A 17,848-nucleotide genomic window follows, 5' to 3' on the forward strand; every position below is an offset into this window, starting at 1 on the left:
TCATATTTTTGAGCATGTGTAGTTTAGGTTCAAAATAATATCTTAGAGAAAATAAAGTTGGTAATTAGAATATTATTAGAAATCAACTCACACACATCGTGTGGGTTTATTGGTATCATATATTATTCTACCTATTTTATTTTATTGAACAATGTGTCTTTAAAAATGAATAAGTACATAATTTTTTAGACTTATATTTTGAAATTTTGTCTATATTAATACTTACTATATATGAATTGAACTTGTTAAATATTGTATTGACTTTTGTAGTGGTAAGAAGAAACAATAAAAATCCATAAAAACAATAACTTGGTTTAGCTTTTGGTTACGTATGTAAGGGGGTTACTAAAAGTAAAAACACTGGGTTTGGGCTGGGTTCAGTAACTCTCATACAAAATCCATAAAAACTTTGGGCTGGGCTCATTCAAAATCCATACTTATTTTATTACTTTCCTAATTAAAAAAAATACACATAGCACAAGAAAAACCACCGCCCAAGCTTCTCTAGAACCTCTCCATCGTTCTCACTATCACTCCCCCCCCCCCCAAATATAAACCCTAATTTTCACAATCACAGTACCAAAAAAAAATGGCAGCCGCCGCACCGCCACCGCCACCAACAGCAGCACCGGAACCAAACATGGTAGCACCACTAATTTCACCAATCGGCCACCCAATGTTCTCCCGGATCCGTCTGGCAACACCGTCCGATGTCCCATTCATCCACAAACTAATTCACCAAATGGCAGTCTTCGAACGTCTCACGCATCTCTTCTCCGCCACCGAATCAGGTCTCGCTTCAACACTCTTCACCTCTCGTCCTTTCCAATCATTCACAGTCTTCCTCTTAGAAGTCTCTCGTTCTCCATTTCCAGCAACCATCACTTCATCACCATCTCCCGATTTCACACCGTTTTTCAAAACACATAACCTTGATCTCCCGATTGATGATCCGGAGAGTTACAATTTCTCGCCGGATATGTTGAACGACGTCGTTGTAGCTGGGTTTGTTCTGTTTTTCCCGAATTACTCTAGCTTTTTGTCCAAGCCTGGTTTTTACATTGAGGATATATTTGTGAGAGAGCCTTATAGGAGGAAAGGGTTTGGTAGCATGTTGTTGACTGCTGTGGCCAAACAAGCGGTGAAGATGGGTTATGGAAGAGTGGAATGGGTTGTTCTTGATTGGAATGTTAATGCTATCAAGTTTTATGAGCAGATGGGTGCTCAGATTCTGCAGGAGTGGAGAGTTTGTAGACTTACTGGTGATGCTCTTGAAGCTTTTGATCAGGTCAACATCTAGAGATTGATGCTGTGTTGCTGAGAGTTATCGAATCAGATCACTTCCTCTTGCTTTTAAAGTTTGTGTTTTTTTTCCTTCTTCTTGTTGTTACTTTATGCAAGTGTTGGCATTGATGATGATGATGATGATGAATTCTCTATGCTTACTTGTTGGATACTGAATGAGAAAAAAGAACCCTTTTGTTGAATGTATGAAATGTTTCGAGTTTTTAAAGTAAGAGTTATGTATTTGTGTGATTCCTCGTCATATTTGCTTGACCAAAGTATTTGTTCTGTGTTATGGATTTGAAGAATTGGTTTTGTGATCCTAGAGGACAGTGAATTGGAGAGTACAGATAAATTGGTCAAATGAAGAAATTGTGATCAAATGTAGAATGGTTAAGTTGCTTGCGAGGCACACACAAGTCTAATTGCAAACTATATAGGTTAAGCCTTCTTGCTTCAGTTACTATAGAAGACAATAAAAACTAAGTTTTAGTAGTCTCTGACTCTCTGTCTTGTTGTATAGAGAATTAAGAAACCGTGAGCATGAAACAAAAATTCATCTATTTTTATTACTACAACAAAACATTCCGCTTTTGTGTTAACATAGAGAACAAAAGACCCCATTTTACGAAAATGATTCTACTCTTATAAATGGGCTTAAGTGGGTTGTAAAATTTGTAGAAGAATGCACAAACACTTCAACATCTCTAGTTGTCCTACTGGCTTTAAAGAACATCTCTTTGATTGAGATTAATTCACTTGCAATTTATCGGTAAAACTTTAAAACTGAACCAAAAGTAAAAAAGAGTGAGACTAGTTTTTTGTTTGTTAAACATGAAACTGGACATAAAACTGGACAGATACATTCTACTAATATCATGCATTCCGTTAAGTATTTTGAACAAAAAATCTCATCTTTGGAAGAGTATATTATGAAAAATATTTGGATTTACACTCAAAATCATATTCATTTATTAACAATTAAAACTATAAAAAGACATAAGCTAAAGAATTAAAGTAGTAAAAAATTGATAGTTTTATTTCCTTTCCTTTATTATCAACAACATTGAAGTTATCGTCGTGATTACAGAATCCAAAATTGGAAAGAAATGGCAGGATACATATTTGATTTTTGTTGTCGACAAATTTGGACTAAGAGACGTAACAAATCTTGCCAGCTACATGTAGAACGCACCTGTTAATACTGTAAACAATGTCGGCTAACTATTTTGTGCTAACGACAATAAATATCAAAGTAGTACGTGTAGCGTCTAGCTTCTTCTATGAGATAAAACGACGATGGGAGTGTCATTATTTTTCACTCATTTCTTGTATTTTTCTTTGGAACCAAAATGTCTTTTTCCATGATTTAACGACATGTGCTTCACGTTTCTTCATATGTCTTTTTACCGACTTCAACAAATGGTGATGGTATTTATCGAAATTCATCAATTTCTTCCTAAATTAAATTGGTAAAAATACCAATTGTCGAACTCACTCACGAAGATTGGACTGTAAACGGTATAGATGACCGTATTTGCTTCGTGGTATGGTCGTGCGTTGTCTCAAATCGCAAAAGAGCCAAATTATGTTTAAAAAATTCAATGCCATATTAGAAACCTTAATCTTCTCTAATGAATTTGTACGACGTAATATAGAATGAGAGGTTCAAATTATTAAGAAGGAAGTTTAAAAGACTTAGAACCGTTTGCAAAGTTTTGGGAGAGATGATCGGTGACCTATACAATGAGATAATAGAGATTGAGGGATTGAAAATTGAGGGACGCAACCATTACACTGATACGTTGAGTTGATATGGTGATAATTGTTTTTATGTTCAAAAACTTACATAAGTAGATAATGTGGAGTCTCTTTGATTTCTTAACCTGAACGAAAAACCAAAAAGGAGAAGAGAGTGATCACCTAATTTAACGTGTAAAACATGACATTTTCCAAGAAGAGGGATCGATCTAAAAGTCAAAAAAAGGATGAGATAGCGTTTTAGTTTATCATATGTGGCATAGTTAGATTGGCTTGTAAAATAATTTCTAATCCTAAACATGATAGATAGCAGCCTTAGAAGCAAGTAACATCAAATTTTTATAGTATATATATATGGATTCTCGAAACCCTAATCTTCACATCACTATCTTCAAAAACAAGTAACAGAAAAATGGCGCCTCCAACCGCAGCACCAGAGCCAAACACTGTGCCAGAGACTTCACCGACCGGCCACCGTATGTTTTCCCGGATCCGCCTCGCTACGCCGACCGATGTCCCTTTCATTCACAAGCTAATCCACCAGATGGCGGTTTTTGAGCGCCTCACGCATCTCTTTGTCGCCACCGAGTCTGGTCTTGCCTCCACGCTCTTCAACTCCCGTCCGTTCCAAGCCGTCACCGTCTTCCTCTTGGAAATCTCCCCTTCCCCATTTCCCACCACTCATGACGCTTCGTCCCCTGATTTCACCCCCTTTCTTGAGACGCATAAGGTTGATCTCCCTATCGAGGATCCGGACAGAGAAAAGTTCTTGCCGGATAAGCTCAACGACGTGGTGGTGGCTGGATTCGTTCTGTTCTTCCCGAACTACCCAAGTTTTCTAGCGAAACAGGGTTTCTACATCGAGGATATCTTCATGAGAGAACCTTACAGACGAAAAGGCTTCGGAAAACTGCTACTGACCGCTGTGGCAAAGCAAGCAGTGAAGTTGGGTGTCGGAAGAGTGGAGTGGATTGTGATCGATTGGAATGTGAATGCTATCAACTTCTATGAGCAGATGGGTGCGCAGGTTTTTAAGGAATGGAGACTTTGTAGGCTCACTGGCGATGCACTTCAAGCTATTGACAAGCTAAACATCTAGCAGCATGATGATTTGCATGAGACCCATCGAGCGATCGGTCCTTTAAAGTTTGTTTCTCACTTGTTTTTAATTTGTTGAATAAAACATCTCAAGTTTAAGATAAAGATGTATTTGTGATTATGGTTACAAAAGTATCTTCTGTGTTTTCGGATTTGAATAAAATGGAGATTTCTTCAAACTATTTATAAGCCATGTTTAAAAGAAGTTTTCAAGGTGTATTTAATGTGAATAAATAAAATTTTTAAATTATTGACCTCAATTTATATAGAGACTGCACTGTTTTTTTTTTAACCGGACAGCGTTCTACTTACACATGCTAAAGTACGGGCCTTGTCAAAAAGACATAGAAGTGGTAATTAAACAGATAAATTGGAAACATACAATTCCACTTAAATATATATATGGATCATTAAAATCTTAGTATTGTAATAAAATTAAGAAAAACATATCTCAAATGATGATTACATGATAATCAAATTTATACGGTATTAAGATAAAAAAAAAAGTGAAAATTTATCAGTTGACGAGGCGACAATTTTTACGAATCTCACCACCTTGATCTCCAAGAGTAAGGACTTTGATGGAACTCATCTTTATCATGGACCGACCAAACTGAGCAAGAAAAGCGCCGGAGTTTTGGAAAACACTAGCAATGTGAGCGGCGGAGGGATCAGTCAACAAGGCGGCGTCGGAGGTGAAGAGTCCTTTGTTCTTGAGTAGAGAGACGAAGTAGCCACTGTCAAAGGCGAGAGGACCAGTAGGGTCCATTCCGACCACTGCGGAAGGGTTGAGTCTTAAAGATTTGTCGGAGCATTCGGATTTGAGGAAGGAGGCGTAACTAGGGTTTAGGGAAGGATCTGTGTCCCCTTTTCCGGTGAAGTTCAAGAGCCTTCTGCCAAACACACCGCAATGTGCTATTCCTATCGTGTGTGCTCCTATTTTTCATACAATTTCGTTTCTTTTTAATATATAATCGAAAAATTAGGTGATTAAATGAATGATTTATATGAAAATATTAGTGTATCATTCCTAAGAAGATTAATTGACTTTTGAATAATTATCACGTGCAACGCCTTTTCCAAGATTATCCTCAAATATTTGATGGTATATATACGATCGGATATTATACTTTTTCTTGAAGATTGGAGGAAATTAATTTGTAGCATCCCATACACTTCCTAACATGGACATGCACGTGGTCTGATATTCCCGCGATTTTCTTATAGTTTTATGCGTTCTTTAGTTTTATTATTTGTTCCCAATTTTCATTGGTTAGCTTTTAATTCACTTGGTTTCTTATCAGTAACGTATATGCAAATGTGATTACCAAAAAATGATATATCAAATATGGTAAACCTGATAAAGCGACGAGGTCAACGACGTCCAAATCGCTCTCGGCAAAGAGTTTCTGTAGAGTGGTGAAGTTTGCCCCAGCGGATGGTAAGTCTCTGGCCGCCTCCGTTGCCAATGAAACTCTTCCATCAACACGTCCGGTAAACACATTCCATAGCGGCCGTTCAAACTATAACACATCAAACATAGAAACTCAGGGAGTTAGAATTGATTATTGGTTTCATTTGATAAGAAAGACATCTAAAACTAACATATGCGACTAGTAAAATACTAAATTTTTGATTTCTAATCATGAAATTTTTTAGACGAGTTTGTTCATATGTATTACTTCATAAGAGACGGCATCTCGGGCGGCTAAAGTGAGAATGTCAGCGCAAGAGACGGTGTTAGGGCATCGTTTTTCGAGAATATACTTGATCTCATCGATGATTTCAAACCCGGAAAGCGAGAGATTAGGTCTCGCTTCCTTCTCGGACACTGCTTTTCCAGCAACCGAATCTAAAAGCAGCGATGCGTCGCACCCCTAAAAATCATCCACATCAGACTTATCTTTATAAGAAAGATGTTCACATAAAGAAAAAACCCTACATGCACATCATACCCTAACAAAGCAGTCATGGTAATGAACCCTCAGTAACTTGGGAGCCAGGCTACGGTTTGCTTCGACTTTCTTCCACACTATCTGCCTCACGATATCCTCGGCTCCAGGGCAGCTATTGTGATAGAAGTTCATCTTCAGCTTACCTTCCCATCTTCCTTTTCTTATCTTATGGCCATTATTATTGAATCCTTTACCATCAACACAAAGTAATTTCACAACCAAAAACAAAACAAGTGGAAATAAAAACCGAATCTCTAAACTCTTATTAGCCATGTGATCGACTTTAGATTTGATATTTTCTTTTAAGTGTTTCTTCCTTTTGTATATGAGGAATGCACTTGGCAGAGTTGCTTTATATAGAAACTGAGGCTCCATACTTCATATATGCCCGTTGAGTTTCTAATATTTTTTAGCAATTGAATAATTATTGAAATAATAATATGTCTGGGTGGCCAAGCAAAGTTCCCTGTATGTGTTGTGAAAATGAAGGATTAATTATTAAGTTGCAAGTCAACATAATTATTTAGAAGTATTTATAATTCCCGCAAATAATAATTTAGCTTCATTAGTTGAACTATAACGTGAACATCCATTATGCAGATATTTATAGATTTCACTGCTATCTCCATTTATTCACGCATTTCTTTTTTTGTTATTCTTTTAAACTTTCATTGTCCTAATGAAAGTTTAACCTTCTTTGTCAGTGGCCGGCCATTATCTTAAATTCTTAATCCTTCCATCTTGCAATAACTTGGTGTTTTTATATATAGTATCAAAGGAGTAAACGGATTGTAAATTTCACAATTTGAAGCTTTTACATATCATACATACACTCACAAAAGAAATTCAATATCCATGGTCTATTTAACATTAATTCAACAAAAAAAAAATCATGGTCCAAATCAAAATCTTTTTCCATATGCAATGGGAATTTTGGGAAAAAAATCAAAATTTTGTTCACATATAGTTGAAACGTTTGTTCAAAATTTTCTGTCTCTTTTAACCTTTTAGTTGACGCAATCGTCTTTTGTCTACGGCTATATTTGAGACGAAAACGTTAAGTTGAAAAGTCAAACGAAGTCGTCGCTTCCAAAGGCACCAATCGTTTTAATCTATTTTCTCGGGCTCATATGGCCTAAGTCCACAAGGTAAAGGCCCACTTATTATTTTAAAGGCCCAACTCCCAACTCTAGTATGCGTTGATTTAGCATATAATTTTTTTTTCTCCAAAGAAGCAAAGACACAGAAATTCACAAGTTATTAATGAATTTATACTATTTACATTATAACCTCTATAAATTAATACTCGATAAATTAATAACTTTTATAAATTAATAAAAATTTTTGGTCATGAGTTGGGACCAGTGTAAAAAATTACACAAATCGATAAATTAATAAGATAAATAATTATTTTAAAATCCCTATGTAAATATATGGTCTTATTAATAACATAAATTAATAGTTGTAAAAAATTCTTAAAATATATATATATATATATATATATATATAAGTTATACTCACTCTATTCCTTTTTGTTGTATATATATATATATATATATATATATATATATATATAAGTTATACTCACTCTATTCCTTTTTGTTGTATATATATATATATATATATATATAAGTTATATTCACTCTATTCCTTTTTGTTTGATTGTTTAGAAAAAAAAATTGTTTCTAAAAGATTGATTTTTTAAGTTTTCCATGTAATATTTATTGGTTAGTATTGACGAATTGTAATTTTCAAGAAAAATAGTTAATTATTATTGGTTTAAAGTTATAAAAAACTGTAAAAAACTAAAAATAATACATTTATAATCAACATTTAATATGTTTTCTTAATATGTGTGTTTTTTCTAAACAATCAAACAAAAAAGAACAGAGGGAGTATGTTAGAAATATTAGTAAAATATGAATCTGCTATTATTTTTATTTTTATTATACTAATTCTTAGTAATGTTCAATTTTAATAATTTTACTACATCGAAAACACTTTTTTGTTATTTTATAGACACAATAATTTAGTCTTATTTGCAATTATTTCTAGAAAAATAATGATTATAAATAAAACAAAATTAATTTAAACATAATATTTTTTTAAAATTACAAAATTAGTCTAAACTCTCTATAAATTAATAATTATTAATTTATTGATAAATTAATACCTCTATAAATTAATAGAAATTTATGGTCCCAACATCATTAATTTATAGAGATTTTACTATGGAATAAGAAGCAAATCTAAAAAATTTATAAATTAATATCAATATTTATGCTATTACTTCTTCATTTTTTAAAGTCTTGKTATTTACTTAAGTAAGCCTAAATTTTTAATAATGATCTTATCTTATGTAATTGATTAAAAAATCGTATAGTAGACTATTCAACAAAACGTGAATCATAGTGTTGTTACCAAAACCCATTAGTGTAGCGACAACTGTCCTTTCACATCCTTATACAAATTCTCTTCCCTCCGGTCATCTCGGAAACTTGTATCATCGACAAAACATAAATACTAATGGAGCACCACCACCAGCATCACCGTCACCACCAACGCGACGACGGAGAAGACGATCGTCAATCCTTTGGAGTACCACCGCCACACGTCGATGCTCCGCCACAACCTCATGGTCTTTACCAGTCACAGCCTCATTTTGATCCTTACGCGCCTACTCCTCAAGCTCCGGCGCCTTACCGATCAGAAACTCAATTCGAACCCCACGCGCCTCCGCCTTACCGATCAGAGCCTTACTTTGAAACTCCGGCACCACCGCCTTCATTTGGTCATGTGAGTCATGTTGGTCACCAATCACCCAACGAATCTTACCCACCGGAACACCACCGTTACGGAGGTTATCAACAGCCGTCTAATTCCTTACTGGAAAGTCATGGAGATCACAGTGGAGTCACGCACGTGGCTCACCATAGCTCAAATCAGCCCCAATCGTCTTCTGGTGTCTACCACAAGCCTGATGAGAATCGTCTACCTGATAATCTTGCTGGACTCGCCGGAAGAGCAACGGTGAAGGTGTATTCCAAGGCGGAGCCTAACTATAATTTGACGATCAGAGATGGTAAGGTTATTCTCGCCCCAGCGGATCCATCTGATGAAGCACAGGTATTGATCATCTCTTACCAAGATCCAAACTTTTGATGGATTGATCCAATGAACCATTGGCTTGTTGATGTGTTTGATTCATATGCATCTCAATTTTTTCACTCATTTGATAGATAATCTGAGTAGCTTTCGAAATTGTCTTTAGTTGGAAGATTGAATCTTGTTGATCATGATTTAGAATGAAGAAACAAGTTTCAGTTTTTATTTACTCTGTTCTTCTAGAATTTAGTTTGTGGTTCAATTTCCTGATCCTCTTGTTATGTCCATGTCTTTGGTTTGTTGATCCTGGCATTTCTAATTTTGATGTATGTGTTATATCATACTCATGAAATGGTTTCGGATGCGCAGCATTGGTACAAAGACGAGAAGTATAGTACTAAAGTGAAGGACGCAGACGGTCATCCTTGTTTTGCTCTTGTAAACAAAGCTACTGGTGAAGCAATGAAGCATTCTGTGGGAGCTACTCATCCCGTAAGCGTTTCTTTCTTAGACGATGTCATTTTTGTCCTGTGACTTTCATTATTTCCAGTGTGACATCTTCTCAACCTTAGCTAAATGTTAGTTTTCATAACCTTGAATGGGACCTGAAAAAAATATTGGTCGTGCATTTTATTCACTTCTTATGAAAATTCCACATCAAAACATTAGTAGGGACTTTAAGTAGGAAGAAAAGAAACAGAGAGGAGCATCAAGAATTTATGAGAATGGTTTTGTAGGCTTGGAAAGTTTAGGGTCTCTAGAAGAAACTCTAACTAAAGTCTGCTAATTTACTTCTGTGATTCTGCATTGTGTTTTTTCGATAGGCTCGATGTGTTTAAGCAATATTTTATTGGGTATTGCAGGTGCATCTGATTCGATATGTGCCTGATAAGCTTGACGAGTCAGTACTATGGACAGAGAGCAAGGATTTTGGCGATGGATATCGCACAATAAGAATGGTAAACAATACGAGGCTAAACGTGGATGCATATCATGGTGACAGCAAATCTGGTGGTGTACGTGATGGCACGACTATCGTCCTCTGGGACTGGAACAAAGGCGACAACCAGCTCTGGAAGATCTTTCCTTTCTGTAAGCTTTTCTTTACCGTTTCTGCTTAGTTTTTAAATTGTTAATCTTGCATCAAACTAGAGACCATGAGATAAACTTTGAAATGGCAATGGTCAAAACCAGAGCTAGAACTCTAATGGGCTAATGTATCGACGACTTTGACGTCGTGGTTCGATTCGATTTAATTTCAAGAGTCTTAAGTTAACTATATGTTGAACCAAATTATTAACCTTTTTTAACTGAATTTTGTCAATGCAGGAAAATTGGCGTCTGGAGTGGTAAAAAGTTCCTTTGTGTGTGCTGTATGAATAAGAAAGAAACAAAACTCAGATTTATTCATTGTTTGTGTCTTGTAAAGACTTGAGTTTGTGCTGTTGGCATCTGTAATCTATCTTACTTGTATTCCAAGTATGTTTTTACAGATACATTACATACACTGTCTATATGTGTATACTTTTTTCCTAATCTATTTTGAGATCTTTCTTTTTCCTTTTGGGAGATATAAACGACAGATTGTTATCGAATTATGTTGATTAGTTTATTTTAGCAGACTTTCGCGCACGTTTATTTGCATTTCTGTGATAGCTGTCTCTGTTTTAAATTGTGAAGGAGTACAGTTTTTGCTTGGACTAAAAGTTTATTTAGGATTTTTACAATATATCTTGAGATTTGATTCTTATAAAATACTACGAATTATCGGAAATCTTCGACGACGTGATTGAATTATGCAGATTATAAATAAATTTAGCGAAGATCATTATAAAAGATAACTATATTATCTGTAAATCTGTCATCATCAGATAACAAAATTTAACGATAAAATAGACAAAAACTTGTTCTTGGCTGGACTGTAGATTACTAAAATTTACGTCAGTTTCTTGGGAAATGGTAAATGAAAAATCTGGCCCTATCACTACCAAGTCTACTCCCATAAAAAAAAACGACACAACCATTAGCTAACGTAGAAATGACATTCAATTTCTTGGGAGCTCAATAATGGAATCATAAAGCAGAACCAATCAGCTTGTTTTTCTGTGGCTGCGGAAAAGCGAGGTCCTTGCTGCATGAGTCAGACTCTCACGGCACAATCATGCAGGATACCAACACGTCTCAACTCTCAACGCAACCATTTATGACACATTCAGTCTTTTTTTTGTGCCGACATCAAAACTTGGTTATGGTAAAGATTTGTTGTTGTTAGAGCCTTAGAGCAAATTAGTGCCGACCAAAATAAAAAGTGGGAGAAATTAGTAAAAAGATGAATAAAATAGATCACATAAATGGGATAGGATTATAGAAGAATAATGTGATTATATCCAACAATGTATTAAAGAAAACTTATAATTCAACTTTTTCAAGCAAAATTAGTTATAATATTTTTTTCCTGTGGTTCCACTATAAATAAATAAATAAATAATGAAAATTCATCTAAATATTTTATTCCATCTGTTGATTGTACAACCATTTGGATTAGATTGATTATTTTTTTCAGTTCCAACTGTTAAAGCATTTTAACTGATAGTTCCATGGAGCTTAGCTTAGGTACGCATCGACATAGACTTAAATACCGTAGACTAGATTATCTTTTATCAAGGGTTGGTGATGATCAAAAGTCAAAACAATATAACATTGGTTTTGGTTAGACCGACTCAAACCGACAAAACATAGAAATTAAAGTTTATTATTCCAACATACGATAACATGTCGTCTCCCATACATCTTCCCCATGCATGTTTGCCCTTCACTTCATTGGCCTCACCGATCCTTCAACATTGTCTGATCCCACATCAGGCAATTCAACGGCCACGATCGGGACTTCGTTAACATCGGTTTTATTTGCTAGTTGGTTCTCTGTTGGCAAATCCGTTTTCGTGGAACCTTGATACATCATGTATAGTATCATCTGAGCTACACCGAATAGAAAACCGAGAATGTTTGGCATCTGAATACAAAGCGACATAGAGAGACTTATTAGTAACCAAAAACTAGTTAGAATATTGAAAGATGAATGTGAAAATGTCAATTAATATTACAGCAATGAACTTGTCTTTGATAAGAAGTCCATAAAAGAACCACATGACGGCGTTAAGAGTGAGAGACAAGGAGAGAAGAAACGGCATGTATTCCACACTCTTTGTCTTTATAACCTTCCTCTGCAACATTACACATTGTATATTAATTTCCAATTCACTACAAAAAACGGCAGATGTTTGAAGAAAAGCTGATAGATGGATCATCACCATGACGCTTAAGGGAGAAGCAAAGACTGCGAGACTGTAGGCAGCACAAACCCATCCAACGGTCGAGACGCGGTGTTGTTTTGGAACCAAAAGATTAACTAGAAGAATTAAGAGACCAAGTCCACCGATGTTGCATATCACTATCAACTTCAACGTGGATATCTGCCAAGTGTACCACCAGATTAATTAGTTGTAGATATAGAGTTTCATCACAATCAAGATTTTTGAAACTAGAGGTGTACATACTAAAAATATCAACCATACTATAAATAGAAATATATAATTATAGGAACCTTGGCCTCTCTTGGTGCATAAAGGATATAGAGAAACAAGTAGGAGATTTCAATGAAACATCCAAAGGTGTTAATACTAATGATCAGATAAGCATGTGTCTTCATGATTCCGTAGTAGAGAAGAAGAGTTGCACTTGCTAGTGCACATATGTACGGTATCGACTGAAACCCTTTTGATGATTTCTTCTTGTATATCCCATAAAACGTTGGCCTAAAATATGTATAATTAATCAAATACTTTATATAAACTATTTTAATATATAGCATTTCGAGTTAGAAACTTACACTGGTGACAAGAACACCCCAAAAGACACAATGTTGCCTGAAAACAAAAGCCAGAATCAATATTAGTGTTATGAACTTCTTTATTTTGGGTATAAATGTTAAGTAATATAAAGAACATGTATTCTGTTGTTCAAAAAATAAAAAATAAAAAATAAAGAACATGTATACTCTGTTGGAAATATATGATACGTCACTTTTATTGTTGATTTTATTTACATATTCTGACCATAACTCAAAAGCATAAAAGAATAAGGGAAATAAATTACCTAAGAGACCAAAGAGAAAAGCAATTTCATGAACCTTGAGGAACATCTTCACTTTTCTCTCTTTCTCTTGCTAGTTGACTGCTTTGAATTATAGTTTCTTCATGCAAACCTCCATTTTATATTGGTCTTGGAGAAAAAGTGAGTCATTCTTATAAACCCTTAAACCAAAAAAAAAGTGAGTCATTCTTGCATTTTCATTTTTGTCCCCTATTTAATTTTCTTTCTTTCTCTTTTTAAACAAAAAAACAAAAGTTTGGTTCAAGTTTTCCTGGATTTTATTTTTTTCTGCACAATATAATGTGATCACTCAGTAGCAAATAGTATAACTTTTGCATAGCTGATTGGCTGTAAATTGCTGGTGACTTCTGACTTCTTAGTTTGCCAACCAGCAAATTCTTTAGTTTCTCGTTTTATTAAACCAATTTTAATGCAAATTTAATACTTGTTCTGATCGAGGAAACCATAACTTCGAATTTCTTTCTTGTTTTTTTTTTTGTTTTTTTTTTTGTCTTAAGCGATGAGTTCCTTTCATTTAAAATCAATATCGATATTAAGAATACGGGATGTATGGTCGGTGGTTAATTTTAGGCCTGAAAATATGGAGCTGTGATTTTTGACAATTTGCGATGGAGTATCTACTGATGTCAATGATGTTAATTTGCAATGTCGTCTCCAAGTTACTCATGATTTTGTAAATATAACATGTGGAGACATTTTGTTGCATAATGTGAGATATTTTTAGGATGAGATCAATTGTCTCAAGCTTTGGTGATTTTCTTAGACATATACATATCATTTTCATTTCTTCACAAGTTTTATCGGAAAACAAAGCTAATTAGTAATTACTCCTCATCTCTCTATGAAGGCCCAAAATGCAATGCAAAAAGTGTCAACTCTGTGTGAACCCTAAAACTTGCGGAGCAGTTTAGAAATTTAGTGACATTTAACTTAAATAAATAATCAGGTGGTTGGAACGTCTTGCATTAGGTGTTGTTCCTAATTGTTAGGCCTTCTAAATCCGACAAAGTATTTTTGCATTAGGCTACAAATTTCTTAAAGTCGAATTAATCACTTCAGACATATCATACGCCTAGCAACCCTCTGAATCTGGTTCAATGTTTGTATATAGCCAAATTAATATAAGATTTTTTTATATATAGATAAAACATCACCCATCAGTGATGGGCCATCACCCTAATTATAAGACATTGTGTAACTTATAACAACCTTCCATAACTGGTGTTAAGAAACCAAATGTGATAACTGATAAGATTATTTGCTTGCACATATCACCAATGAGATGATTTGTGAACATGTTAATGAATTAAGTATTTTTATTAATAAAGGTATAATGAAACCTTCATATCAAATTATGTGGGTGAGATGGAGGCATGGATGTGTTTGTTAGGCTCATACCTGAGGCCTCGTATGTTTGGCCTATTTCTTTGTTAGAATCTTAATTTGGTAATGAACAAGACACAAGCTTTTACATCTTGACAGAAACCTTTAAAATCCATCTAATTAGATGATTTATAAGATGCTTTATTATTATGATCTAACCACGTTTATATATTTTATTCAAACTGATTAAGTTTGCGTTGATTATTTACTTCTCAACCCATTTGCTAACTGTATTAAGTAAATTAACAAAATATGATTTATATATATGAACCATGGAGCTTTATGAAGAATTCTGAAAATTTCAGCTGTTTGATCACTCAAGAGGATACATGAGTTTGTTTGTACCAAACATAAATAATGCTTCACATTATTGGATTCTTCAGCGCTAGAGACATTCTTAATCAATCCAAGTAAAAATATTATGTCGATACTCCAAAAAATTGGGCAAAGCTTGGATACTTCGGCTCCCATCCTATCTCCGCTCGTGTCTTAGAGTTGTTCAGCTTCTTCCCTAAAGGACCACTGGTGCCTACAAAAGCCAAAGTTGTCAGACTCCATGAAGCTTAAGGTTTTTCAAGACAACTACATGTCAATGTCTGAAGAAACTCACTTGTAAAACCTTTGAACTTCTTATCAAATTTTCCGCTTTGAGCCATCAGGTCCATCACCTCTTGCCTGAGAAGAGTGAGGGGTCAAACATTTGATGTCTCATCAAAAGTTAGAAAGTAATCTCAAAGTTAGAACGAAAGCAGCATTACCTTGACAAAGGATGGTTGTCACAACCCAAGAAAATCCGAGCACCGGCTTTCTTCTTCATGATTGCAACTGCCAGCGATGCTGCATCCTGTTCAAAAACACATTAGAGAACCTGATAAGAGACTAATGTATAGTACACTGCCATTCTAGAAAATGAGTTCAATCTGCAGATCAACTAATTAGTTATGAGAGTGAACAAAATCACAAATATACCTCATAGTGTATGAGATTTAGAATATGATCAGGACGAGCATCAATTGTCTCCTTACTCAACCAGTAAGTATGTGCACCTCTAGTTTCTGTGTATAAAAAGTTCAGGAGAAACATAATGCTCAAATCTTCTACAGACCAAGAAAAAAGTCTTTCAATACTTGCTCATTCAGTTTCAGTATCGAAATCCAAAAGGATATGTAAAGCCCTGCTAGTCTAAGGACAGTCCCTCCACATTCCAACACTACTTTTTCAGCTTTCAAAAGCACATCAGTTCTTGGACTCTTTCCCAGTGGCACTACTGGAGAATCCTGCAGTGAAGGGTAACGAACTTAGAAATTCTTATTGAATAGCACATATATATATTCACAATGAACAAGAATTTGCATTGTGGTCTCAAATATCAAATTTTTTTATTGATTGTATACTTGATTTTCATAGATTTTAAATGTGAGAGACTCTTTTCCCCAAATTACCTCAACAAGTAATTGTGTTAAACAACTTTGATATAGAATAATACTAAATGTGGTGTTAAAGTCTAAAACTAGGAATTTTAGGATGGAGAAAACTGAAAGAAAATAGGTATTCAGGTGCTGAGACAAACCTCGTTGCATTCTCCGTTATCAAAGCAATCATAAGGTGCAGAACTAGATGTGAATAAGAATGATCCTTCGCCATTCCAGTTTGATGCTGCATTCCTGATCCGATTGTAAACACAAGCATACACACATATTAGACAGTTGAATGAAGGCAAATGTTTTTACTGTTGTCACATAGGATGAACTAAAAAGCACAAATTGACGTTTAGCTTCATTTTTCTTCTCCAGCTAATAAAGTCAAGCGCACAATAGTCGACATTTCTGGCATTCACTAACAGATCATAATGCATAAATTGACTTTCTAGTTATTAAAACATAAGATTTTTTGTAATTAATCACCTGACTTCACCAGCATAATCAGCGCTTTGTGATGGTGGAGCACAAAAGATCACATAGGAGAACTTTCCCCCATATTCGGTTCCTTTAAGAGATGGTTTGATACCCAAATTCTCCAACTCACCATGATGATTTGTTGTTACTGTCTGCCCAAAGATTTGAGACTCTGGATGTTCCTGCTCCACATATAAAGCTCTAACTCTAACTTCCATATTGTGAAAAACATGACTCTTACTATATATACGTTGTGAAGAAAAAGTACTAGTCACTATCCACACACACACCATATTGATAAACACTCAAGACACATTAAAACAGGGATTTGCAGGACATCATAAACGTTTTTGTTTTCGTAGTACAGAAACACCATATCTATCGGATGTTCTATAAGAAGAATATGAGTAAGTATCAAATTGAGCTAAGTCCCCTGTAGGGGATATACAACACAGAAATTATACCTGTCTCCACTGTTCTGCAACTAAGCGTCCAAGAACACCCGGTCCAACAATCAGCAGATCGTTTGCTCCAATTGAAACATGAGACTGGACCTTCAAGCCATCACTGGTCTCACCTTCATACAAAACAACATATTAAAAAGGTCACTACTTTGGAGAGGCAGATCACTAAACCTTCATTTACCATATTCTTAGCTTCCTCATCAATGTAATCAGAAATTGTAAATCATTCGAAAGCTCTAATTACCTCACTAAGCATAAAAGATTAACATAGGATTATCTTAAAAGTCAAAGTTCACTAATCCTTAAAGCAGTCGAATTGAAGAAGTAGAGAGTGAAGATACCAATGGTGGAGGAAGAAGAGGCTTGAATAGGGGTCGCCATTAACGAAGACGTTAATGGAAGAAAAAACGAGACTTTGGGTTTATCCTCCTGACGTCTCAAAGCAAACTTAAGTGAATATGAAGAAGACGCTGAAGTCGAGTGCTTGGAAAAGTGGTGAGTCGATAGAATTCTTGAATTGATCGTCGGAAATGAGATGCAAGAGATGAAACCCATTAAGACAAAAAAGCAAAAAGCTTTGGCTTTTGACGACGAAAAAGATTGAGTTGGCGTGGGGAAAGAGATGGGATTCTCCGTGAGACTTTGGTAATGGGTTCTCTTGGTGTGTTTTAACCAATGGCGTATTTACACGTCACGACGTCCAATGTTGTAGAATATTGGTCTTTTTTTT

At 35.0% G+C, this 17,848-nt stretch overlaps 6 protein-coding genes and 1 long non-coding RNA gene across 7 annotated transcripts; 3 read left to right on the forward strand and 4 right to left on the reverse strand.

Annotated features, from left to right (window-relative positions):
• Positions 1 to 337: 337 nt before the first annotated feature.
• Positions 338 to 1,693, forward strand: AT2G39020 (Acyl-CoA N-acyltransferases (NAT) superfamily protein). Its single transcript, NM_129459.4, has one exon. The coding sequence runs from the start codon at positions 590 to 592 to the stop codon at positions 1,298 to 1,300; it is 711 nt and encodes a 236-aa protein (NP_181435.1). The 5' UTR covers positions 338 to 589; the 3' UTR covers positions 1,301 to 1,693.
• A 1,614-nt stretch (positions 1,694 to 3,307) lies between these two features.
• NATA1 (Acyl-CoA N-acyltransferases (NAT) superfamily protein) lies at positions 3,308 to 4,403 on the forward strand. The gene has a single exon (NM_129460.4). It carries the CDS (start codon positions 3,458 to 3,460, stop codon positions 4,142 to 4,144), a length of 687 nt encoding a protein of 228 aa, NP_565898.1. The 5' UTR covers positions 3,308 to 3,457; the 3' UTR covers positions 4,145 to 4,403.
• Positions 4,404 to 4,439: 36 nt separating this feature from the next.
• On the reverse strand, positions 4,440 to 6,443 carry AT2G39040 (Peroxidase superfamily protein). Its single transcript, NM_129461.3, has 4 exons — positions 6,099 to 6,443; positions 5,826 to 6,020; positions 5,501 to 5,666; positions 4,440 to 5,079 (listed from the first exon to the last, which is right to left on the reverse strand). Exons 1-4 carry the CDS (start codon positions 6,369 to 6,371, stop codon positions 4,661 to 4,663), a joined length of 1,053 nt encoding a protein of 350 aa, NP_181437.1. The 5' UTR covers positions 6,372 to 6,443; the 3' UTR covers positions 4,440 to 4,660.
• A 2,049-nt stretch (positions 6,444 to 8,492) lies between these two features.
• On the forward strand, positions 8,493 to 10,831 carry EULS3 (hydroxyproline-rich glycoprotein family protein). Its single transcript, NM_129462.3, has 4 exons — positions 8,493 to 9,224; positions 9,573 to 9,695; positions 10,067 to 10,295; positions 10,533 to 10,831. Coding segments are annotated over exons 1-4 (954 nt in total). The 5' UTR covers positions 8,493 to 8,624; the 3' UTR covers positions 10,535 to 10,831.
• A 340-nt stretch (positions 10,832 to 11,171) lies between these two features.
• Positions 11,172 to 11,371, reverse strand: AT2G08995. The gene has a single exon (NR_140449.1). It is a non-coding gene; the product is annotated as an other RNA (long non-coding RNA).
• Positions 11,372 to 11,688: 317 nt separating this feature from the next.
• Positions 11,689 to 13,560, reverse strand: SWEET9 (Nodulin MtN3 family protein). The gene is made up of 6 exons (NM_129463.4): positions 13,359 to 13,560; positions 13,093 to 13,129; positions 12,808 to 13,018; positions 12,515 to 12,676; positions 12,308 to 12,427; positions 11,689 to 12,216 (listed from the first exon to the last, which is right to left on the reverse strand). Exons 1-6 carry the CDS (start codon positions 13,402 to 13,404, stop codon positions 12,016 to 12,018), a joined length of 777 nt encoding a protein of 258 aa, NP_181439.1. The 5' UTR covers positions 13,405 to 13,560; the 3' UTR covers positions 11,689 to 12,015.
• A 1,435-nt stretch (positions 13,561 to 14,995) lies between these two features.
• Positions 14,996 to 17,820, reverse strand: EMB2799 (NAD(P)-binding Rossmann-fold superfamily protein). The gene is made up of 9 exons (NM_129465.5): positions 17,460 to 17,820; positions 17,119 to 17,231; positions 16,664 to 16,836; positions 16,330 to 16,423; positions 15,926 to 16,036; positions 15,729 to 15,818; positions 15,518 to 15,603; positions 15,370 to 15,434; positions 14,996 to 15,288 (listed from the first exon to the last, which is right to left on the reverse strand). The coding sequence occupies exons 1-9, from the start codon at positions 17,671 to 17,673 to the stop codon at positions 15,179 to 15,181; spliced, it is 1,056 nt and encodes a 351-aa protein (NP_181441.3). The 5' UTR covers positions 17,674 to 17,820; the 3' UTR covers positions 14,996 to 15,178.
• Between the last annotated feature and the right edge of the window lie 28 nt (positions 17,821 to 17,848).

This window comes from Arabidopsis thaliana, chromosome 2 (assembly GCF_000001735.4).
Source record: "Arabidopsis thaliana chromosome 2, partial sequence".
In the NCBI taxonomy this organism is placed as follows: domain Eukaryota; kingdom Viridiplantae; phylum Streptophyta; class Magnoliopsida; order Brassicales; family Brassicaceae; genus Arabidopsis; species Arabidopsis thaliana.

Excerpts from the sequence above, each read along its gene's own strand:
- AT2G39020 (NM_129459.4), top strand. The coding sequence starts at position 590 with ATGGCAGCCGCCGCACCGCCACCGCCACCAACAGCAGCACCGGAACCA.
- NATA1 (NM_129460.4), top strand. The coding sequence starts at position 3,458 with ATGGCGCCTCCAACCGCAGCACCAGAGCCAAACACTGTGCCAGAGACT.
- AT2G39040 (NM_129461.3), bottom strand. The coding sequence starts at position 6,371 with ATGGCTAATAAGAGTTTAGAGATTCGGTTTTTATTTCCACTTGTTTTG. Across the intron at positions 5,667-5,825 it reads GAGATGCCGTCTCTTATGAA|TTTGAACGGCCGCTATGGAA; the intron begins GTAATACATATG and ends GATGTGTTATAG. Across the intron at positions 5,080-5,500 it reads TGACCTCGTCGCTTTATCAG|GAGCACACACGATAGGAATA; the intron begins GTTTACCATATT and ends TATGAAAAATAG.
- EULS3 (NM_129462.3), top strand. The coding sequence starts at position 8,625 with ATGGAGCACCACCACCAGCATCACCGTCACCACCAACGCGACGACGGA. Across the intron at positions 9,225-9,572 it reads ATCCATCTGATGAAGCACAG|CATTGGTACAAAGACGAGAA; the intron begins GTATTGATCATC and ends TCGGATGCGCAG. Across the intron at positions 9,696-10,066 it reads CTGTGGGAGCTACTCATCCC|GTGCATCTGATTCGATATGT; the intron begins GTAAGCGTTTCT and ends TGGGTATTGCAG.
- SWEET9 (NM_129463.4), bottom strand. The coding sequence starts at position 13,404 with ATGTTCCTCAAGGTTCATGAAATTGCTTTTCTCTTTGGTCTCTTAG. Across the intron at positions 13,130-13,358 it reads TTTTCTCTTTGGTCTCTTAG|GCAACATTGTGTCTTTTGGG; the intron begins GTAATTTATTTC and ends TTTTGTTTTCAG. Across the intron at positions 12,217-12,307 it reads TCAAAGACAAGTTCATTGCT|ATGCCAAACATTCTCGGTTT; the intron begins GTAATATTAATT and ends CTTTGTATTCAG.
- EMB2799 (NM_129465.5), bottom strand. The coding sequence starts at position 17,673 with ATGGGTTTCATCTCTTGCATCTCATTTCCGACGATCAATTCAAGAATT. Across the intron at positions 15,819-15,925 it reads TTAGACTAGCAGGGCTTTAC|ACAGAAACTAGAGGTGCACA; the intron begins ATATCCTTTTGG and ends AACTTTTTATAC. Across the intron at positions 15,604-15,728 it reads TAAATCTCATACACTATGAG|GATGCAGCATCGCTGGCAGT; the intron begins GTATATTTGTGA and ends GTTTTTGAACAG.